At 40.2% G+C, this 22254-nt stretch overlaps 1 protein-coding gene across 8 annotated transcripts in view; it reads right to left on the bottom strand.

The window, feature by feature from the left end:
- Nucleotides 1-10122: 10122 nt before the first annotated feature.
- The window catches only part of ZFP69 (ZFP69 zinc finger protein), a 21217-nt gene continuing 9085 nt past the window's right edge, over nt 10123-22254 (bottom strand). For 2 of the 8 annotated variants that reach the window (XM_055402797.2, XM_088835174.1), the window contains exons 3-6: nt 16806-16854; nt 16184-16310; nt 15742-15840; nt 10123-13071 (exon numbers count right to left, since the gene is read on the bottom strand). In XM_055402797.2, the coding sequence (XP_055258772.2) occupies nt 11936-13071; nt 15742-15840; nt 16184-16310; nt 16806-16854 (1411 nt within the window). In that variant the 3' untranslated portion in view covers nt 10123-11935. The remainder of the gene's footprint in view (nt 13072-15741; nt 15841-16183; nt 16311-16805; nt 16855-22254) is intronic. The other 6 variants (XM_088835176.1, XM_088835175.1, XM_055402794.2 and 3 more) reach the window with 4 other exon arrangements.

The raw sequence follows: 22254 nt of genomic DNA, 5'->3' as shown, positions 1-22254 counted from the left end.
ATACATTTTGGACTTCATAATAGGAAAATATTTCTTTTAAAAAATACATGAACGCTTACTCAGTTGTGTCCAACTGTTTGCGACCCCATGGACTGTAGCCCACCAGGTTCCTCTGTCCATGGAATTTCCCAGGCAAGAATACTGAAGTGGCATTTAAAAAATTTTTTTAAATGTTAAATAATAAAACTACAGAGGACATTTTGGGTCTGGTGAAAAAGTTAAATGTGACATATATTAGATAACTAGATAACCAGTTACCAACATCTTGAGTGTGATTTTGTGGCTGTATAGGAAAACATCCTTGTTCTTGGAAATGGGAAAGTTGAGAAAAATCTTCTTCATCAAGTGAAAAATGAGTGGGCATTGCTTATTGAGGCTGGAGGTTTCTGGCTCCTCCCAAATGTAACTTTCTTTGACCAAGATGTAATTCCCAATGCTGTGAAAGCCCCTCCTCCGCTCTTTCACATATGCACCTATTATCTTCCAACAGAGTTTGAGGAGGCTGTACTGCTGGGTGGAGTCAAGCAAAAGGGATTGAGAAATGATCACACCATGAGGAAAAGACATGTTCAAGTTAGCTGGGTAATGTTCCCCAAAGCTTTCATTCTCAAATTTCAGAAAATATTACCCTTCCCCCAAAAGGCTATCATAAGAAGCCTAGGTTTTTAAGGTTTGTGTGTGTGTGTGCGCTCAGTGGTCTCTGACTCTGTGACCCCATGGATTGCAATCTGCAGGGCTCCTCTGTCCAAGGAATTTTCCAGGTAAGAATACTGGAGTGGGTTGCCATTTCCTACTCCAGGGCATTTTCCTGACCCAGGGATTGAACCCGTGTCTCTTGGATCTCCTGCACTGGCAGGCAGATTCTTTACCATTTGCCACTTGGGAAGCCTCGTTTTAAGATCCATCTGTATACAAAAATCATTGATTTAGATCTTCTACCTCCAGGGATGTCTGTAATCTGGGAAATACTATTAGACACAAATCATCTGTTTCCTCTTTCCATCTTACCTTCCTTACTCTTTCAGAGCATAGAATTTGTACCTCTAAACCACACTGATTATATTCTTTCATTTAAATGTTTATCTGTATGAGTGTTCTCTAGAACTCCACTATTCAATAAAATAGCCTGTAGGCATATGGGGCTCTTAAGCATTTGCAGTGTAGCTAGACCAAAATGAGATGTGCTATAACTATAAAACACTGTATTTGTAGATTTAGTAAAAAAAAAAAAAATTAAATAACTAATAACTTTTATTTTGATTACTTGTTGAAATATAATATGTGGATATATTATATCAAATTAAATATATTTTAAAATTCATTTTATTTACTGCCTTTCATTATATTAGTTTGATTGCTAGAAAATTTTAAATTCCTTATATGATTTGCATTTTTATTTTGACTCACATTACATAGCTCTTGGACAGTGCTCTTCTTGAGCATCAGAATATAAGGGCAGGGAATTTATCTTACTCAAGTTTGTGTTTGTCGCAAGTGCTAGAACAATTATTGATATAGTTGTTACATGCTTGAGAGAAACCCACTGATAATATTCTGTATTTGAGAATCTCTTCTTCCCTGTGTTAGGATCAGCCTCTCCTCAGCAAAACACCAGTTTCTGGTAATTGAAAAGAGCATTGCTTAGTTGGAGAAAGCCAGAAAAGGTAGCCCTAAAGCTAGGAATTTTCCACAGTTTATTGTGATCCACACCGTCAAAGGTTTTGACATAGTAAATAAAGCAGAAATGGAAAATTCTGAAAAAGATGGGAATACCAGACCACCTGACCTGCCTCTTGCGAAATCTGTATGCAGGTCAAGAAGCAACAGTTAGAAGTGGACATGGAACAACAGACTGGTTCCAAATAGGAAAAGGAGTACGTCAAGGCTGTATATTGTCACCCTGTTTATTTAACTTATATGCAGAGTACATCATGAGGAACGCTGGGCTGGAGGAAGCACAAGCTGGAATCAAGATTGCTGGGAGAAATATCAATAACCTCAGATATGCAGATGACACCACCCTTATGGCAGGAAATGAAGAAGAACTAAAGAGCCTCTTGATGAAAGTGAAAGAGGAGAGTGAAGAAGTTGGCTTAAAGCTCAACATTCAGAAAACTAAGATCATGGCAACTGGTACCATCATTTCATGGGAAATAGATGGGGAAACAGTGCCTGACTGTATTTTTTTGGGCTCCAAAATCACTGCAGATGGTGACTGCAGCCATGAAATAAAAAGACGCTTATTCCTTGGAAGGAAAGTTATGACCAACTTAGACAGCATATTAAAAAGCAGAGACATTACTTTACCAACAAAGGTCTGTCTAGTCAAAGCTACAGTTTTTCCAGTAGACATGTATGGACATGAGAGTTGGACTATAAAGAAAGCTGAGTGCAGAAGAATTGATGCTTTTGAACTGTGGTGCTGGAGAAGACTCTTGAGAGTCCCTTGGACTGCAAGGAGATCCAACCAGTCCATCCTAAAGGAGATCAGTCCTGAATATTCATTGGAAGGACTGATGCTGAAGCTGAAACTCCAATACCTGATACGAAGAACTGACTCATTGGAAAAGATCCTGATGCTGGGAAAGATTGAAGGTGGGAGGAGAAGGGGACGACAGAGAATGCGCTGGTTGGATGGCATCACTGACTCAATGGACATGAGTTTGAGTAAGTTCCGAGAGTTGATGATGGACAGAGAGGCCTGGCATGCTGTAGTCCATGGTGTCGCAAAGAGTCAGACACAACTGAGCAACTGGACCGAACTGAAAGCTAGGAAGTTAGGGGACCAGGGTTAAGAATTTAAGACTGGGCCACGCTTCTGCTAAAACAGGCAGCCTCAGATATAGGACATTTGAACCCTTGACTCAAATAGCATTTATTCATTTATCAGTTTGAAAAACCCAAGCACTCTAGCTTCAAGTGAGGCTTGAACCAGGTGTCAAACAGTGTGATCAGAACTGAGTTTTTGCTCTCCAGTTTTTGGATCGATTTCCTCTGTGTTTCATTTATATGCAAGCTTCCTCCTCTTCACTGTCAGTAGCTTCCAGGGCCACTTCCAGGTTTTTGTTCAGTGGAAAAAACAGTCCATTCCTTAATATCTCAAAAATAAGTCCAGAAATTGTCCGGTTGGCCCTGATTACTCAAACTGTGGCTATATACTTGTCTTAACCAGAGTCACCAAAAACAAAACAAATAGAGCCTGAGGCAAGGATTAGATGCTTTTTTTTTTAGGTACAAACCCAGGACTTCTCTGGTGGTCTAGTGGTTAAGACTTATGCATCCAATGCAGGGGGCATGGTTTCAATCCCTGGTCAGGGAACTAGGTACCACATGCAGTGTGGTATGACCAAAAACAAAGCAAAGCTGCAAACCCATAGTACCAAAGGTAAGAAAAGAAGGAAATGTAGCCAACAACAGTGTGAAGCAAAGTGAAGTGGTATAGCACTGGCTATTGTCATGTTGAGCCAGGGTCTTCCACAGTGATTCCAGAGTAATTTTATAAAATTAAAATCCCTTCTAATAAAAAACCCAATAGGATAAGATCTAGATCTTTATTAATAAATTCAGTCAAGAACTCAAGTGTTCATCCAAAATTTCATAAATTTTGGGTAGTATTTGCCATGGTCTGTGTGCAGGTTGAAAGAGAATTTCCAGACATGAGGCAGAATGAAAGGAGAAAAGAGTTTATTAGAGAAGGTGATACTGTTAGAACAGTGGGCCAACTCAAGGGGAAACTGACCTCTTTTGCAGGCTAGTAGCCAATTTTTATAGCCTCCAGAGAGAGAAAACTCCTCCTGGAAGGGTGGCCTTAGATGATTGGTTAGGATGCTATAGGGTGGGTAATAGGGTGGGTATTTTACCTAACATGGGGTCTGGGAATTGACCAGTGTAGATCAGGAGGCTCATGGCAACAACTGTTATGGGGCTTGGTTAATTCTGGAAATTTTTGTCCTGTGACCTTGATATAAGGCTCCACACCTGTGATCTTGGTAAAGGGCTCCATAGTCCCATCTCTTTTTATTTATGGGCCAAATATTTGGCCTGCTCATGATGAACTACCTACCCCATCTTAGGTCATGGGGATACAGGTCACTGGGAAACGGATGATGACCGTTCCTAGATTCTTCAGGCTTAACAGAGGCATTGTGGGGTCCTGGGTCCCAGTGCCTGCTCTCTGACAGGGTGGATTTACAGAGAGAGATGAGAGTCCACAGAACGATAAGGCAGCTTGTTCAAGCATTGTCTGAGTGTTGGCCAGGTGATATTCTTGTTCTGCTATCATCTGGAGATTTATTTGTTGTATTCTAGAAGAAACAAATTTACCAAGAAGTTTGAAGGTACATGGCCTGAAGATTAATAGAAGTAGAAAGGCTGCCAAGCGGCTCAGAAGAGGGGCTAGCCAGGAGAACCAGAACCAGACATTGGTCTGTGGTATTAAATGTTTCTCTAGGTATGAGAAGATTCAAGAATTGGACTCATGAAAATCTTTACCTGAAAGTATGAAAGCACCTCTCATAAAGGGACTCTTGGGGATTTTCCAACAGCACTTGCTTGTTCCTTTCTCCTCAAACCCTCTGCAAACAGGCAAGTAGCTATGGAAGCAATTGAGAAACTCTGGCTACAGTTACCCTCTGGCATGTTCCAAAGGCCCCATAGCCCACTGCACCCCAGTAGCTGTCACCCAAGTGGGTGAGGGCTCTCCTTTCCTTTCTTCCTTAGGCTGAGGATTAGGCTAATTGATAATGTGCTGGCATGGGTCAGGCACTTAAAAGACATCACTGCACCTGCTGCTTGAAGACTCTTGTGACAGGATAAGGTGGTCATGGAATGGACCAGGCTACAGGGCATCCACCCTCAGCAAGACAACTTCCGTGCACCATGAGGCATATATTGGTTCAAGCAAAACACTGAGTCCACTTCCCTGGCCACCACCTTCCAGGTAGGACTAAAAGACAGATTCCTCAGCCTGTATTCCCTGTTATTTTCACTTCTCTTTCAGTCCAGATTGATTTACAGGAGCCTAGGGGTGTTGCCTCTGAACCATCCCAAGAGTGCCTTCCATGTTTCAGGAAATTCCCAGTTTGAGAGTTATCCATTGGTCCTGGGAATCTCTCTCTGCCTGAGTCACATGGTTGGTGCCTTAGCCTCATGGTTTACACTTAGGGGTCACCTCTCACTGTTGGATGCAACTGTTGGGATGGGCAGCCATTTTGTGCCACTAGTTGAATGGAGGGCTCACTGGGACAACAGGGATGCCTTTGAGTCAACTAGTGACTCTCAGTATCCCCATTCTACAGCATGTAGGCTAAAAATGGGTACTAGTACGTCCAGGAGCCTCCCTCAGAATCACCTTTGACTACATTCTCAGGAACTGGAAAAATTTGAAAATCTAGACTGACCTCAATACAAATTGGAGGGCCAAGAAAACTGATCTCTTAATGGCACACTAAATTATACCTCCATCCTCCAACTTGATCTCTTTTGCCGAAAGCAGGGAAAAAGGACTCACTCAGAAGTTCCTTATGTTCAAATCTTTATGACCCTTAATCAGAACCCTGTTCTGAGGTACACATGCCACATGTCTTTCTGTTGCCGCCTTATCCCCATGCCCACCCCCCATCCCCATCCCTCTCTGTCTCCCTCTCCATCAGATCTCCTAGATGACTCCAACTCACCCTTTCCTGTCCACATTTGATCTTTATTGTTGCAGACAAGGAAGGGATTCTGAAGTTCCCTTTGGCCCAGGACTTTCTCCTAGCCTGAGGGATCAAAAACTCTAACATTCTGAAGAATCCCCTTCTAACTTCTCCTATCTCTGGGGGTAGGGGAGTGTTGGGGGGAACCAAGCTTTCTCTACTCCTGCAAGTTCCCTCACTCCTCCAGATTCTTCCAATCAAACTAAGACCCCACTTCCCCAGAGGGACAATCCTTGCTAGGACAACATTTTATCCATCAGTCTGCCTCTGTTAACAGAGCTGATTTGAGCACTCTAATTTAAATTTTAGCTATTAGACCATGACCACAGAAGGGAAAAAACCACGATGACCATGATATTCTTTAGACTCCAGAGAAAACTGGTTAAAGTGAAATCTTTCTGAAATTATAAAACCAGTTTTCCTAGCATGTACAATTAGAAAAAGCTAGGTTGGTAAACAGAAATATGCCTAGGAAAAGCCTGAAGTTAACTCTTATCATGTCCTTGGGATACACAGCCCACATTGTCTGAGACTTCAACCTTTGGTAAATTGGTAGAACTTCAAGTCAAGGGAAAAAAGGAACAAAGAGACATTTTAAATCTCAAGCAAAAAACTATGATATCAGATCTCTGTCTTTCTGGATTTATGTATGTCTTAGTCTTTGGATAATATTGCTGAGGTTAATTTGTAAATGAGCTCTAATTTAATTGGCCTAAAGAAAGTAAGCACCTATAAATCAAACAATTCTAAATACAAGAGAAATTAAGCTAAAGGAATTCCAGGCTCATGTGAATGGGGAATAGTCAATATTAAATTAATACCTGGTATTTAAAGTTTGTTGATCTAATTAATATAGACATATCTTAAGAATCATCAACATTAAGCATAATACTTTTATTGTACCTAAGTTTAATATAAACTAAAGAAGAGCTTATTATATTTGTTGCAAATTTGTCCATAAGGGAAGTAATTCAGTGTGAATGAACTTTTAAGGAAAGACAATGTGAGATAAGAGTTTTTAGGTAAGTTCTATTAAAAATGATTTTGTTTTAGTCTCGCCAGATTTTGGTAACTTGAATTTCTAGGGTTGTGCTAACTTAAGTGTTGGAAGTTTATTGAATAGCTAGTTCACTCCCAAATAAGATACTGAAACATTAATTATTAAACATTGGCTTCCTTTTACAGAGAAACTAAAGATATTTTGAACTATTAATTAATATGTTTGGTGCCATCCTGAGATGTTCCCTATAAGAAAGGAAATGTTTTTAGAAATTATCACTGGTTATTTTCACCGATCTACAGAAAGATAACATAAAGGACAGTTCATGGTTGTTGGTGTGCTGTGATTCATGGGGTCGCAAAGAGTCGGACACGACTGAGCGACTGAACTGAACTGAGGATGTTTTTTCTAGTAAAGGAGGTTATAAGCTTCACACCTGTGACCTTGGTATAAAGCTCCACGGTATTCTCTGAAGATGTGCACAAACTAAATCTGGGAGGATGAGTAGGAGCTAACTAAACAAAGAAGTTAGGCAAGGAGGAAAAAATAGCATAACCGATGAACAGAAACCATAAAAGAGCATGGAAATTAGAGGACCATAAGATGTTTTGTCTGGAGAGACGTTTGCTCAGGGAGAAATTTGGGCGCCACTGCTAGAAAACTAGGCAATGATCTATACCAAGTGTTCTATTAAGGAAATTGACCTTTACCTTTTATGAGAAACCATTGAAGGATTTCTAGCAATAATTTGATTAGTTATATATTTTAGAATGACTACTCTAGCAGCAGTGGGGAAAATAGATAAGTCCAGATTAGATACAGAAAAAATAGTTGGGAATCTAAGCAATTTAGGAAATGCTAAGAGCTTCCCCTGTGGCTCAGATGGTAAAGTGTCTGTCTGCAATGTGGGAGACCCGGGTTCAATCCCTGGTTTGGGAAGATCTCCTGGAGAAGGAAACGGCAACCCACTCCAGTATTCTTGCCTGGAGAATCCCACGGACAGAGGAGCCTGGTAGGCTACAGTCCATGGGGTCGCAAAGAGTCGGACACGACTGAGCGACTTCACTTTCAAGAGCCTGATTAAAGCACTGACAGTGGAAATAGAACAGAGGGTGTAAACTGACGAGGTCCTGAATAGAATGTATAGGACCTGGTGACTGATTGGGGGGTGGGGGCAATGGATGAGAGGGAGAAGTTTAAACTGGAGAATTGGATGAGTGGTGATACCACTTCCTGGATTAAGGAATAGATTTTATCCCCAAAGTTGAGTTTTGGACATGCTGACTTTGAGGAAATATCCAAGGGGAGATATATGGTGGGATGTTGACGATAATGACCTGGAGTTCAGGAGAGATTTGTAAAATGTAGGTGTAAGAGATGTTGGGATGGTAACAAAATCAATCAGACAAAATGTTTAACTTGAGAAGAGACTGTGCCTAAGGACACAGCTCTGGGGAAGAACATTCACAAGACCAACAGAAGTGCCTGGGGGACAGACTGAATGAAGGAATAGGCGGTGGTAAAAGGCAGAACTAGTGGGTAGGTTCTGAAGCATAACTTATGAGAGATTTCCTTGGGGCAATAGCAGATCTAAGAAGTAAAATTCTTAGAATGATGAAGTGCAGCTATGGTCAGCCATTATGGGCAAGTGTTTGGAGAACCAAGTTAACAAATTTAGAGGAAAAAATGATAAAAAAAATATGACTCAGGTGAAAAGATGTGAGTAATTAAAGAAGGGGATTCTTCACTTCTTCATCTATAAAGGGAGACGTTTCAATTAGGTGAATTCCCAGACCCTTTCCAGCTCTTAAATTCTTAGGAGCCAGGATTGAAGAGTGAATAGGATCTGGAACTCTATGAACAGTAACTCTTTCTTCTGCTCTCCTGCCCCTCCAGCCCCCTTTTCCCATTTACCATCACACCCTCCACATGGTTCCCACAGAAGCTGAGATCTCTGCTTACAATTGACTTGTTTAGGGCAGGCAGCTGACCTAGCTGGGTCAATACAAGACCTTCCTCAGGATTTTGAGATAAAAAGTAAGAAAGAGAAGACAGTTTTTCTCTGGGTAATGAAAAGGGAATATATGTAAAATCTAAAGTTGATGATAACCGTGATTTGCAATGAGGTGTTGGGGGTGGGGGGAAAGCTGAAGAATGAAGACACAAGAAGTAAAGATCAGAGATGGAGAGAAAACTGCCCTGGGTTTTCCAAAGCATTTCAGATCTCGGTCTCAGGTCACTGTTATAATGTATCACTGTCCTGAATTCCATGATACTCCAATATCCTTCTATTAACATCCCCCTTTAAGACTTAACTAGCCTCAGTTGATTTCTGTTACTTGCAACTTAAAAGATTCTCAACTATTAGAGCCCATATGCGAAAGAGAAAAGTAAATGGAAGGTGAAGTTATAGGTAGACTAGATGTAATGAGTGCCAGGCTTTGGTTTATAACAGATTAGTGGCTGTGGTGATGGGGATGGGAAATCCATCAACACTCTACAGAATCACTAAAACTTTAAATAATAAAACTGCCAAAATGAAAAATTAACATCTACAAAATCACTGTGGTCCTTTCATTGGCACTCAGCTTTTGCAACAGGCAATGTCAACAAATTAATTAATGCTCTCATCGATTAATGTTTATTAATTAAAAAGTCATGTCCTATCTCATTTGTCTCCTTCCACAAGTGAACTGTAACTCACTAACATAGCCATAAAATGCTATGTATGGTCAGTTGATCCTTTATAGTATCAGTTCAGTTCAGTTCAGTCGCTCAGTCGTGTCCGACTCTCCGCGACCCCATGAATCACAGCACGCCAGGCCTCCCTGTCCATCACCAACTCCCGGAGTACACTCAAACTCATGTCCACAGAGTCGGTGATGCCATCCAGCCATCTCATTCTCCGTCGTCCCCTTCTCCTCCCGCCCCCAACCTTTCCCAGCATCAGAGTCTTTTCCAGTGAGTCAACTCGTCGCATGAGGTGGCCAAAGTATTGCAGTTTCAGCTTTAGCATCAGTCCCTCCAATGAACATCCAGGATTGATCTCCTTTAGAATGGACTGGTTGGATCTCCTTGCAGTATAAGGGACTCTCAAGAGTCTTCTCCAACACCACAGTTCAAAAGCATCGATTCTTCGGCGATCAGCCTTCTTCACAGTCCAACTCTCACAACCATACATGACCACGGGAAAAACCATTGCCTTGACTAGACGGACCTTGGTTGGCAAAGTAATGTCTCTGCTTTTTAATATACTATCAAGGTTGGTCATAACTTTCCTTCCAAGGAGCAAGCGTCTTTTAATTTCATGGCTGCAATCAGCATCTGCAGTGATTTTGGAGCCCAAAAAAACAAAGTCTGACACTGTTTCCACTGTTTTTCCATCTATTTCCCATGAAGTGATGGGACCAGATGCCATGATCTTTGTTTTCTGAATGTTGAGCTTCAAACCAACCTTTTCACTCTCCTCTTTCACTTTCATCAAGAGGCTTTTGAGTTCCTCTTCACTTTATAGCCTGCCATTAGTATCCTGACTGAATTGTCTATTTTTCTCCATTCCAAAGATGTTGTAGCCAGGATTATATTTGCTAAGGCAGGTGGATCAGTCTCTTAAGTGACTATACTTCATCAGACAGTTCCAGCCTCAGAAGTTAGGGACTGGAGCAGTTGGTGGAGAGATGTTTTCTTCTCCAACAGAGACTGCTTGGTTTGGCTGCTATTTGATAAGATGCAGCTAGTGCTGACTCCAGGGATGGCAAGTACTGCTCTTTTTGGGGATGAGCTTAGACTGTACTTCTAGGCTATATTATTGAGATAAATTGATACGTCTTTAATGGATTATAAGGCTGCTGGAGAAAATTCAGTACCAGATATGGCTCCCACATGGCTTCTGTATCTTGCTAGTAGGAAAATAAATTGGTCCAACCTCTCTGAGAGTCAGTTTGGCAGTATCCATCATACAAATGCACATACCCTTTAGCACAGAAATTCCCATTCTAGGAATTTACCCTCTGCATGTTCTTACATGTGAGAAACAAAAAAATGTGTAAGAGTATTCACTGCAAAATTATATAAATAAATGACTGGAAATCCAAAAGGTCATCTACAATGAAATGGCTAAAGTACATTCAAACCATGGAATACTATACAGCTATTAAAAAAGAACAAGAATTGGACTGTGAAGAAAGCTGATCGCCGAAGAATTCATGCTTTTGAACTGTGGTGCTGCAGAAGACTCTTGAGAGTCCCTTGGACTGCAAGGAGATCCAACCAGTCTGTTCTAAAGGAGATCAATCCTGGGTGTTCATTGGAAGGACTGATGCTAAAGCTGAAACTCCAATACTTTGGCCACTTCATGCGTCGACTTGACTCACTGGAAAAGAGTCTGATGCTAGGAAGAATTGGGGGTGGGAGGAGACGGGGACGACGGAGAATGAGATGGCTGGATGGTATCACCGACTCGATGGACATGAGTTTGAGTGAACTCCAGGAGCTGGTGATGGACAGGGAGGCCTGGAGTGCTGTGATTCAAGGGGGCGCAAAGAGTCGGACATGACTGAGCGACTGAACTGAACTGAGGCACTTTATTTACTGATATGGAATAACCTCCATGATACACAATGAAGTAATAAAAGTAATATGCATTTGTCTAGGGAGCTGCCATTTATGCTTAAAAGTAAAAAAATGTATGCTTGTATTCTCTTGGATTTAAACAGAAAGCTCTCAAGAAGGGTGTACAAAATATGAATTATAAAAAATGGTTGCCTGTAGGTAGAATTTTGTGTGGAGGATGGAGAAAGAAGGCTTTTCACTTACAAAACTGACCATACCTTTTGAAATTTATACCATGTGAAGGGTTTCCCCATTAAAAAAATAAAATTTTAATTAGAAAATTAGGGGTGGTGGTGATGTTTTAAACAGTAGTTTCCAAATGCTCGTCTGTATCTGTGATGCCCAAGAAAAATTATTAATCTACCATGAAATCATAAAAATAATGATGTACAAAATTTTCTATATTGTTGAATTTAATTTGAAGGGCCATCTTTTATTCTCCATTGAGTAACTTTGTGTGGAGGTATTAGTAACTAGTAGCTATCAACATAGTGTTTACTTACACAATGAGCAAAACTAGAAGGTGGCATCATTATGTCAATTCTTCAAACTTAAAGAGTCCTAAAAGTCAAAGCACAGAGTTACTGATTTAGACTTAACTTTTGTTCTCATGTTGCACAATCTATTTTCAGATATTACTTTGGAAGACATTTCTCCTGTGTATTTCATGGTGTCGAGTAAGTGATGAATTATAGCTGAAGGCTTTTCCACATTCATTACATTCATAAGGTTTTTCTCCTGTGTGATGCCTCTGATGTTTCTTAAAGGATGAATCATGCCTGTACGCTTTTCCACAGCGGTTGCATTCATATGCTTTCACTCCTGTATGAACAGTTTTATGGTTGCTAAGGTGTATCCTCTGCCTAAAGGCTTTTCCACATTCTTTACATTTGTAGGGTCTCTCCCCAGTATGGATTCTCTGGTGATGCGTTAGATAAGCTCTATGACTAAAGGTTTTACAACATGCAGTGCACGCATAGGGCTTCTCCCCAGTATGAATTCTTATATGTTCACTAAGATGTCTAATCTGTCTAAAGGTTTTCCCACATTCATTGCACGTAAAGGGTTTCTCTCCAGAATGAGTTCGCAAATGCTGGATCAAGCTAATGTTCTGGCTGAAAGCTTTTTGACATTTATCACATATGTAGGGTTTCTCCCCAGTGTGGGTTCTATGATGCTGATTAAGAGATGAGCGATGTCTGAAGGCTTTGCCACATTCTTCACATTCAAAGGGCTTCTCACCAGTATGGATTCTCTGGTGTGTGGTAAGGGATGCACTTTGACTAAAGGCCCTACCACACTCCTTACATCTGAACGGTTTCTCACCAGTATGAATTCTCATGTGTTCAGTAAGGTGAATGGGTTGTTTGAAGGCCTTTTCACATATATTACATTCATAGGTTTTTACTCTTATGTAACTTGTTGGATGATTAATCAAATCTGATTTGCATTTGTTTCTCTTTCTAGGTGTGTCACATTTTCGGAGCCTCTGTTCTATAACAACATTTGAATTCACAATATTTTTGCCAAATTTGTATGTTTCTTGGCTTCTCTTCTTATGGGTCATAATGGTTTGTCTCACATTTCTTCCATGGTGATCCTGATATCTTTCTAAATCATCATCATATTTTGAGACTTTCTTCAATGTGGAATAAATGACATCATCCCTCATGAACCTTTCCATCATCATGCCATGATATAACTGTTCTTGTAAAATGTTGTATTTTGCATTTGACGCACTGGTTTCTATATTACTCTTCAAGTCTGAAAGAAATGGAAAAAATGCAAATAACTCATATTCATTATGCTTTGAAAAATCAATTATTATACTGGGTATGGAATACAGATTTAGATAACAATACATATGAAGTACATGAAATTTTGAGTATAATTATTTTTTGCATGAGGCATGTGGGTTCTTAGTTCCCTGACCAGAGATCCAACCTGTGCCCCCTGCATTGGGAGCATGCAGTCTTAACCACTGGAGTGCCATGGAAGTTCCATGAAATTCTGAGTGTATTTAAATATGGTTATGTAGCCTGGAAAGGTAATGGGAAATTAAGACACAATGAACAAGGTAAAAGTGTGATTTTATATATAGAGTAAAAATTTGAACATTTTAATCTTCTTCTTTCTATTAATACTAAAAAACGATATTTCAGGGCTATGTCTCAACAGTGTCTTTTTAACTGATAACTATTTTTGGAAAACATTCTCAGAAAGATAAAAAGATTTCCCTCTTCCCACTCCAGCTAGTTCAGAAAATAGGTTTGAGGGAATTCCCTTGCAGTCCAGTGATTAGGACTCCAAGCTTTTACAGCTGAGGGTGAGGATTCAATGCCTCATCAAGAAGCTAAAATCCCACAAGATATGCAGTGTGGCTAAAAAATAAAAAAACAGAATAGCAATAAAATGTATGTCCTTCAGGATGAATCTGACAAAAGATGTGGAATGTATTCAAGACTTTTATGGGGGAAAATCCTGAAAATTTATTTTAAAAAATTAGAAAATATCAATAAGTAGAACAATATACCATGTTCCTGGACAACAGGACTCAATATCATAACATTAATTCCCCGCTAAATTGATCTATAGATTCAATATATTTCAATCAAAATACCACCAGAGAATTTGTGTGTGTAATTGATGCACTCATTTTGTAATTCATAATTCAAAATATACAAGCAGCTCACACAATACCAGAAAAACAAAACAACCCAATAAAAAAGTGGACAAAATACCTAAACAGACATTTCTCCAAAGAAGGCATACAGATGGCTAGTAAACACATGAAAAGATGCTCAATATCGCTCATTACTACAGAAATGCAAATAAAAACTACAATGATATATCACCTCACACTGGTCAGAATGGCTATCATCAAAAAATTTACAAGCAATAAATTCTGGAGAGGGTGTGAAGAAAAGGGAACCTCTTGCACTGTTGGTGGGAATACAAATTGATATGACCATTGTGCAAGACAGTATAGAGATTCCTTAAAAAACTAGGAATAAAACTACCATATGACCCGACAATCCCACCACTGGGCATATATCCTGGGAAAACCATAACTGAAAAAGACACATGTACCCCAATGTTCACTGATGCACTACTGACTATAGCTAGGACATGGAAGCAACCTGTCCACGGGCAGATGAATGGATAAAGTAGCTGTAGTACGTATATACAATGGAATATTACTCAGCCATAAAAAGGAACATGAGTCAGTGCTAATGAGGTAGATGAACCTAGAGCCTATTATACAAACTGAAGGAAGTCAGAAAGAGAAAAAAATTTGTATATTAACACATATATACGGAATCTAGAAAGAGGTACTGATGAACCTATGTTCAGGGCAGCAATGGAGACGCAGACATAGAGAATAGACTTATGGAAATAAGTGAGTGGGGGGAAGGAGAGGGTGGGATGAATGGAGAGAGTAGCATGGAAACATACACACCACCATATGTAAAAACACAGGGCCAGTGGGAATGTGCTGAATGACTCAGAACTCAAACCAGGTCTCTGTGACAACCTAGAAGGGTGGGACAGGGTGGGAGGTGGGAAGGAAGTTCAAGAGGGAGGGGACATATGTATACCTATGGCTGATATATGTTGATATATGGCAGAAATGAACACAATATTATAAACACGATTATCTTTCAATTAAAAATAAATTCAAAAAATAATATTATATATTGCTTGGGAATAAACACATACAATACAAATATGAAGACACATATAGGAATGACAATGTTTCAAGTCAGAAGAGTTGGTTATTTCACAAGCAAGGATGGGATTACTGGGGTTTAAACTGTTTTATTTCTTAATTAGGTAGAAAGTACATACAACTTATTGTAATGTTCTCTGTGCCTTTCTGAATGTCTAAAATATTTCACAATAAAAGTGAAGTTTAAGAAGATTGTTAAAGATCACTGGATTTGATGAGAAGGAATCCCATGGTCATTTCTCTTGCAGGATTTTCCATAAAACATTTGTTACAATAAAAAGGATACTTTAGTTCAAAGGAGAGTGAGAATCAAAGCTAAGATTGTAAAATGATAGTTGATGAAAAGTGGAAATAGGATTCAAGAGAGAAGATTAAAGATCTGGAAAATGCAGTGAGAGTCCTGAAAAGAGATCTCTTTCTGTGAGAAGAGACTACTATGTACATCTCAGAGCATGGAGAAAGGAGCTTTCCATTGGCAGACTTCAGGATACTGAAGAAAGAAGGAAAACCTTAATGAAGAGAAGACTTATCTTCCCTCTAACTCCAGAGACTTCTGCAAAGTCAGATGAAGAAAAGGACTGCAGACAGAGGGATGAAATCTAATTCAGAGCGTGCCTGTCCACCCGCTCAGCCTTTCCTCAGCCTGGGAAGATGCTGGACATTTTGGCCTACATATTAAAAAGGCACCATCTGCCTTGGCTCACCTGAACTGGGGTCTCCTGGGCCTTCTTTCTCTGTCATCCATGGCTCTTCTCCTTTCTCCAACTGGGAAATCACACTAGGTTTGGAAAGCTGACAACCTGCTTATGGAGTGAAAAAAAAGGGTATGAATATTTATGTTGAGGTCAAAGAACCATCCCTGGGATGTAGTTTCAATCCTCAGGTATTTAGGGTCTCTGAAGATGGAAAGGGGCACCATAGCATTTTTTCCTATTCTCGCTCTACAAAGTAAAGCATTCCCCAAAGGGAAGAGATTCAGATATGTTCTGGCTTGATTTTCAAAGGTATGCAACATCCATCTCCAACACAGAACCCAAGGCCAGGCTCCAGGGAATCTACCGCATTTAATAATTTAGGATTTATTAACACTAAATATTAATCCTGTTAATAGGCAGGATTCTGGATGTATGTGTAGCCTGTCCTTACCCACTGAGACCAGATTCCCATAGTTCTCCAGCATCACCTCCCGGTACAGATTCCGGTGAGCAGGCGCCAGCTGCCCCCACTCCTCCTGGGTGAAGTCCACAGATATGTCCTTGAAGGTCAACAGTTCCTAGAATATCCAATATATTCCTTTTCAGCCTGAGACCACCTCCATCAAGATCCAATATGTTCTGACAGTCTTCTGAGAGATTCTAAATGAGTTTTACTGGCAGTCTCCTCTGGATCTGTTTGGTAATTCTCTGGAGACTATCATAAACAATATATGAAAGGACAGATGGTTATTATACGTGTCTTAGAAAAAAACAAATGAAGTAGAATAATGGCACCAAGGACAGCCACAGTGAGGATGGGGAAGATCTTTCGTGTAGGGTGTTAGGGTAAGTCTTCCTAAAAGGGTGATATTCTAACAGAAACATGGACTCAGGAAAGAGCCACACGGAAATCTGGGGGGAAAGCATTCCAGGCAGGAACAAAGGACCTGAGGAATGCATGTCCTTGGCTTTTCTGAGGAGCAGGAGAGTGGTCAGCATTGCTGGAGGCGGGCAAGTGGAAGTAGATGAGACCAGAGGGCCCAGGGGAGGGAAGAGAGGCTTTCAGCACTTACTGTCACAAAGACCGATGCATTCCTCCAGGGCTGAAATTCTGGGGCCCTGCTGGAGTTTAATGCAAGATGAACAAAACGGTTTGGAACTGTGATTGACCTCTTCCTTAGCTCAAATACTGAACAGATAAGAAAGGATCAGCCCTTCAGCAGTGATGTGCTAGTAGCTGGGTTAATCAGAAGTGAACTCAATCAAGGACTCTGGCAGTAGAAGGTCCATATCTTCCACTGCAGGGAGTATGGGTTCAAGCTCTGGTTGGGGAGCTAAGATCCCACATGCCATGCAACCAAAAAAGAAAAAAAGTGAATTCAATCAAACTAAAGTGCATCTCAGTCAGAGCTCAGCCACAGCTCTAGGAAAAATATGAATAATCAGTCCCTCACCTTAACCACCAGTCAAGAGGAAAAGGCTTAGAGTCTTCTGCAAATAAACAGAACAGACAAAATAAACAGACTATATCTATCCATTTATAGATATATACATTTATTGTTTATTTATCAAGAGAAACTATTCCATAGCCCAGATATTCATGCTTCACAGTTAACAAACAGAGGTCAGGGATGAATTTCATGCGACTCAACCCAAAGAAATTTTTTACATTCTGAAATCACTTTGCACTCTGAAAGATACCAGCTTTTCTCATCACCTTAAAATTTTTCACAGAACCATATGTTCTGCAGAATCTGCATATGCCTGCGTTCTTGTTTGTTGTTGTTAAGTCACTAAGTCATGTCTGACTCTGCTGCCCCATGGACAGCAGCACACCAGGCTTTCCTGTCCTTCACTCTATCCCGGAGTTTGCTCAAATTCATGTCCATTGAGTCAGTGATGCCATCCAACCATTTCATTGTCTGTCGCCCCCCTTTCTCCTCCTGCCCTCAATCTTTTCCAGCATCGGGGGTCTTTTCTATAAATCGGCTCTTCGCCTCAGATGGCCAAAGTATTGGAGCTTCAGCTTCAGCATCAGTCCTTCCAATAAATAGTCAGGGTTGATTTCCTTTAGGATTGACTGGTTTGATCTCCTTGCTGTCCAAGGGACTCTCAAGAGTCTTCTCCAGCACCACAGTCTGAAAGCATCTTTGGGGCTCAGCCTTCTTTGTGGTCCAACTCTTACATCTGTACACAACAACTGGAAAAACCATAGCTTTGACTAAATGGGCCTTTGTCAACAAGTGATATCTCTGCTTTTTAATACACTGTCTAGGTTTGTCACTGTTTTTCTTTCAAGGAGCAAGCATTTTTTAATTTCATGGCTGCAGTCACCATTCACAGTGATTTTGGAGCCCTGCTTTGGAGCAGGAGAAAATAAAACCTGCCACTGTTTCCATTTCCCCCGCCCCCCATTTGCATGAAGTGATGGAACTGGATGCCATGATCTTAGTTTCTTGACTGCTGAGTTTTAAGCCAGCTTTTTCACTCTCCTCTTTCACCTTCATCAAGAGGCTCTTTAGTTCCTCTTCACTTTCTGCCATTACGCTGGTATCATCTGCATATCTGAGGTTGTTGATATTTCTCCTGGCAATCTTGATTTCAGCTTGTGATTCATCCAGCCCAGCATCTCACATGATGTACTCTGGATAGAAGTTAAATAAGCAGGGTGACAATACACAGCCTTGACATACTCCTTTCCCAATTTTGAACCAGTCCATTGTTCTATGTCCAGTTCTAACTGTTGCTTCTTGACCTGCATACAGGTTTTTCAGGAGACAAGTAAAGTGGTCTGGTATTCCCATCTCATTAAGAATTTTCCACAGTTTGCTGTGATCCACACAGTCAAAGGCTTTAGCATAGTCAATGAAGCAGAAGCGGATTTTTTTTCAAATTCCCTTGCTTTTTCTATGATCCAACAGATGTTGGCAATTTGATCTCAGGGTTCCTCTGCCTTTTCTAAATCCAGCTTGAACATCTGGAAGTTCTTAGTTCACATATTGTTGAAACCTAGCTTAAAGGATTTTGAGCATTACCTTGCTAGCATGTGAAATGAGCCAACTGTACAGCAGTTTGAACATTCTTTGGCATTGCCTTTCTTTGGGACTGGAATGAAAACTTCACCTTTTCCAGTCCTTTGGCCATTGCTGAGTTTTCCAAGTTTGTTGGTATATTGGGTGCAGCACTTTAACAGCATCATCTTTTAGGATTTTAAACAGCTCAACTGGAATTCTATCACCTCCACTAGCTTTGTTTGTAGTAATGCTTCCTAAGGCTGCCTTGACTTCACACTCCAAGATGTCTGGCTCTAGGTCAGTGACCACACCAACACAGTTATCTGGGTCATTAAATCTTTTTTGTACAGTTCTTCTGTGTATTCTTGCCACCCCTTCTTAATCTTTTCTGCTTATGTTAGGTCCTTGCCATTTCTGTCCTTTATTCTGTCTTTCTTGGTTCAGCAAAGCAAACTTGTAGAAAGTTGCAACTCCCAGAGATACAATGATTGCTCTAACAATATCAAATTGCAGATGCTTGGCCAGGAAGCCATACACCTGAGGTTTCATTAAAAAACTGGAAGCCATCGCAGTTATTCTCAATACCAATGTCCTTCCAGGCTGATGGGGAAATGAATCTATCTATGCATATTCCATCCTCCACTGTTCTTTTATACATAATATCTGAACCATAATAAAAAATTATTAGGCAAGTGAAGGAGGAAAATCTGACCTATAATCAAGAAATAAAAACATAAGAAGCAAAGAGCTAGGTCACCAAGTCACTGGAAGAAGCAGACAAGAAATTTAAAGCAATTATTAAAATATATGTTGAAGAGTTTACAATAAAATATGGATGGAATAGGTCAAAACATCAGGGTAATTGAGGGGAGATACAAATGCCAAAAAAGAACTAAAAGACAATTCTACAACTGAAAAATACAATATCTGAAAAATCCCCTGGATGGGCTTAACATCAGATGGACCCTGATGAAGACAAGATCAATGAAACTTAACACAGGTCAATAGACAGTATTCAAATGGAAGCACCAAGAGAGAAAAAGAAAAAAAAAGGGGGGGGGGAATGATATCACATGGTCTAATATACATGTAATTAAAATCTCAGAAGGAGAAGAATGAGAATAAAAGGATATTTGAAGATATAAAGGCTGAAAATTTTCCAAGTTGGATTAAAAAACAAGCAACCCATAAATGCAAAAGGCAGCAAATCCACCACCAAAAGAAAAAAACATCAAAGAATATCATGTCTATGCTGCTGCTGCTGCTAAGTCACTTCAGTCGTATCCGACTCTGTGCGACCCCATAGACGGCAGCCAACCAGGCTCTGCCGTCCCTGGGATTCTCCAGGCAAGAACACTGGAGTGGGTTGCCATTTCCTTCTCCAATGTGTGAAAGTGAAAAGTGAAAGTGAAGTCACTCAGTCAAGTCTGATTAGTAGCGACCCCATGGACTGCAGCCTACCAGGCTCCTCCATCCATGGGATTTTCTAGGCAAGAGTACTCAAGTGGCTTGCCACCATGTCTATGCACATCATTAAATCTGCTGAAGAGCAAAGATAAAAAGGAAGATTATAAAAGTAGTGAAAAGAAAGTAGGAAAGGAAGAACAGGAAAACCAGAAAAGTTAGTATAAAATAAACAAAAAGACATGTCACATTTGGGGAAAGAATAAGAAAAATAGCTCACTTTTTATCTGAAGCAATCATAAGCCAAAAGACAATGGAACATCGTTAAAATGCTTGAAAGAAGAAAATGGTCACCCTAGAATTCTATATCCAGTAAAAGATCCTCTAATAGGAAGACCATATAAAGACATTTCTAGATCACCAAAGCTGTGAGAATTTGTCATCTGAAGACCCACGCTACAGGAAATGCTAAATGATGTTCTTTACGCTGAAGGGAAATGATGTCAGAAACTTAGAACCTAAAGGAAGGAGTGAAAAGTGCTCCAACTGGTAAAGTGAAAGGAGTCACTTAGTCGTGTCTGACTCTTTGTGACCCCTATGGACTGGAGTCTACCAGGTTCCTCTGTCCTTGGAATTCTCCAGGCAAGAATACTGGAGTGGATTGACATTTCCTTCTCCAGGGGATCTTCCTAACCCATGGATCAAACCCAGGTCTCCTACGTTGTAGGCGGATCCTTTACTGTCTGAGCCACCAGGAAAGCCTGCACTGGTAAATATGTGGGCAAATATGAAAGGCTCATTTTTTTTCCTTTTCTTAACCTCTTATGAGACACTTTACTGTTAAAAGCAAAAATAAGGACACGTATTATGGGGCATATAACATGTGAAGTGAAAAGCATGATGGCAACACACAAAGACTGGGAAGAGTAAATGGGGAATAAGATTTCCATATTCTTTGTGAAACAGTATAATAGTAACTCAACTGTGACACGTTTAAAATGTGGATTGTAATGGCTAGGACAACCACTGAAAACAAATCAAAGTACAGCTAAACAATTCATTAGAGGACATAAAACAGAACCCTAAAAAACTGCACAATCCAAAAGAAGGCCGGAGAAGAGGAACAAAGAAATGAAAGAACAGGTCTGACAAACAGCAAACAAAGGAGAAGAATATACACTTAAATTCCAGGCATATCAGTGACTATCTGTGTGCTCAGTCACTTCAGTCATCTCCTACTCTTTGTGACTCTATGGACTATAGCCCACCAGGCTCCTCTTGTCCTTGGGATTCTTCAGGCAAGAATACTGGAGTGAGCTGCCATGCCCTCCTCCAGGGGATCTTCCCTACCCAGGACATTGAACCCATGTCTCCTGCGTCTCCTGCATTGCAGGTGAATTGTTTTTGGGTTTTTGGGCTGCACTGGGTCTTTGTTGCAGCATGCAGGATCTTTTGTTGTGGCATATGGGATCTAGTTCCCTGACAAGGGATCAAACCCAGGCCTCCTGCATTGGAGGCACGGAGTCTTAGCTACTGGGCCACCAGGGAAATCCTGTAGGTGGATTCCTTACCCCCTGAGCCACCTGGGAAGCTTCATATCAATGATTATGTAACTGTTAACTGACTAAGCAAGCAAGGCCCAGCGTATCTTAGAAGGGCCACACTTTAAATATAAAGGCACAAATCAGTTAAAAGAACGAAAAAAGCTATACCATACCAACAGTAACTAAAAACACCGGAGAAGTAACATTAAATCAGACAAAGTGGGCTTAGGAAAAAGAATATGAGACATTTCCTAATGATAAATGGTCAGCTCATTAAGAATACAATAATCCTACGTGTTTATGTGCCTGATAACAGAATTCGACCTGACAGAACTAAAGGGAGATATGAACAAAACCACAATAATTAGAGATTTTAACACTCCTCTCACTAAGTGATAGAACAAGTAGACAAAAATTTATCAAGGATATAGATCTGAACACCTATCAATCAACTTAACTTGACACTTGTAGAGCATTATACCTAACCACTGCCGCCTACAGATTCTTTCTCAAAGTTTTTATTTTGAGATTATAGATTTATTAGATAATTTTAATCATAC

Source organism: Moschus berezovskii, chromosome 4, assembly GCF_049115385.1.
Source record: "Moschus berezovskii isolate FMDL1 chromosome 4, NW_MosBer_1.0, whole genome shotgun sequence".
Classification (NCBI taxonomy): Eukaryota; Metazoa; Chordata; class Mammalia; order Artiodactyla; family Moschidae; genus Moschus; species Moschus berezovskii.
Note: the sequence above shows the minus strand (reverse complement) of the source record. Positions and strands in the feature narration are given on the sequence as shown.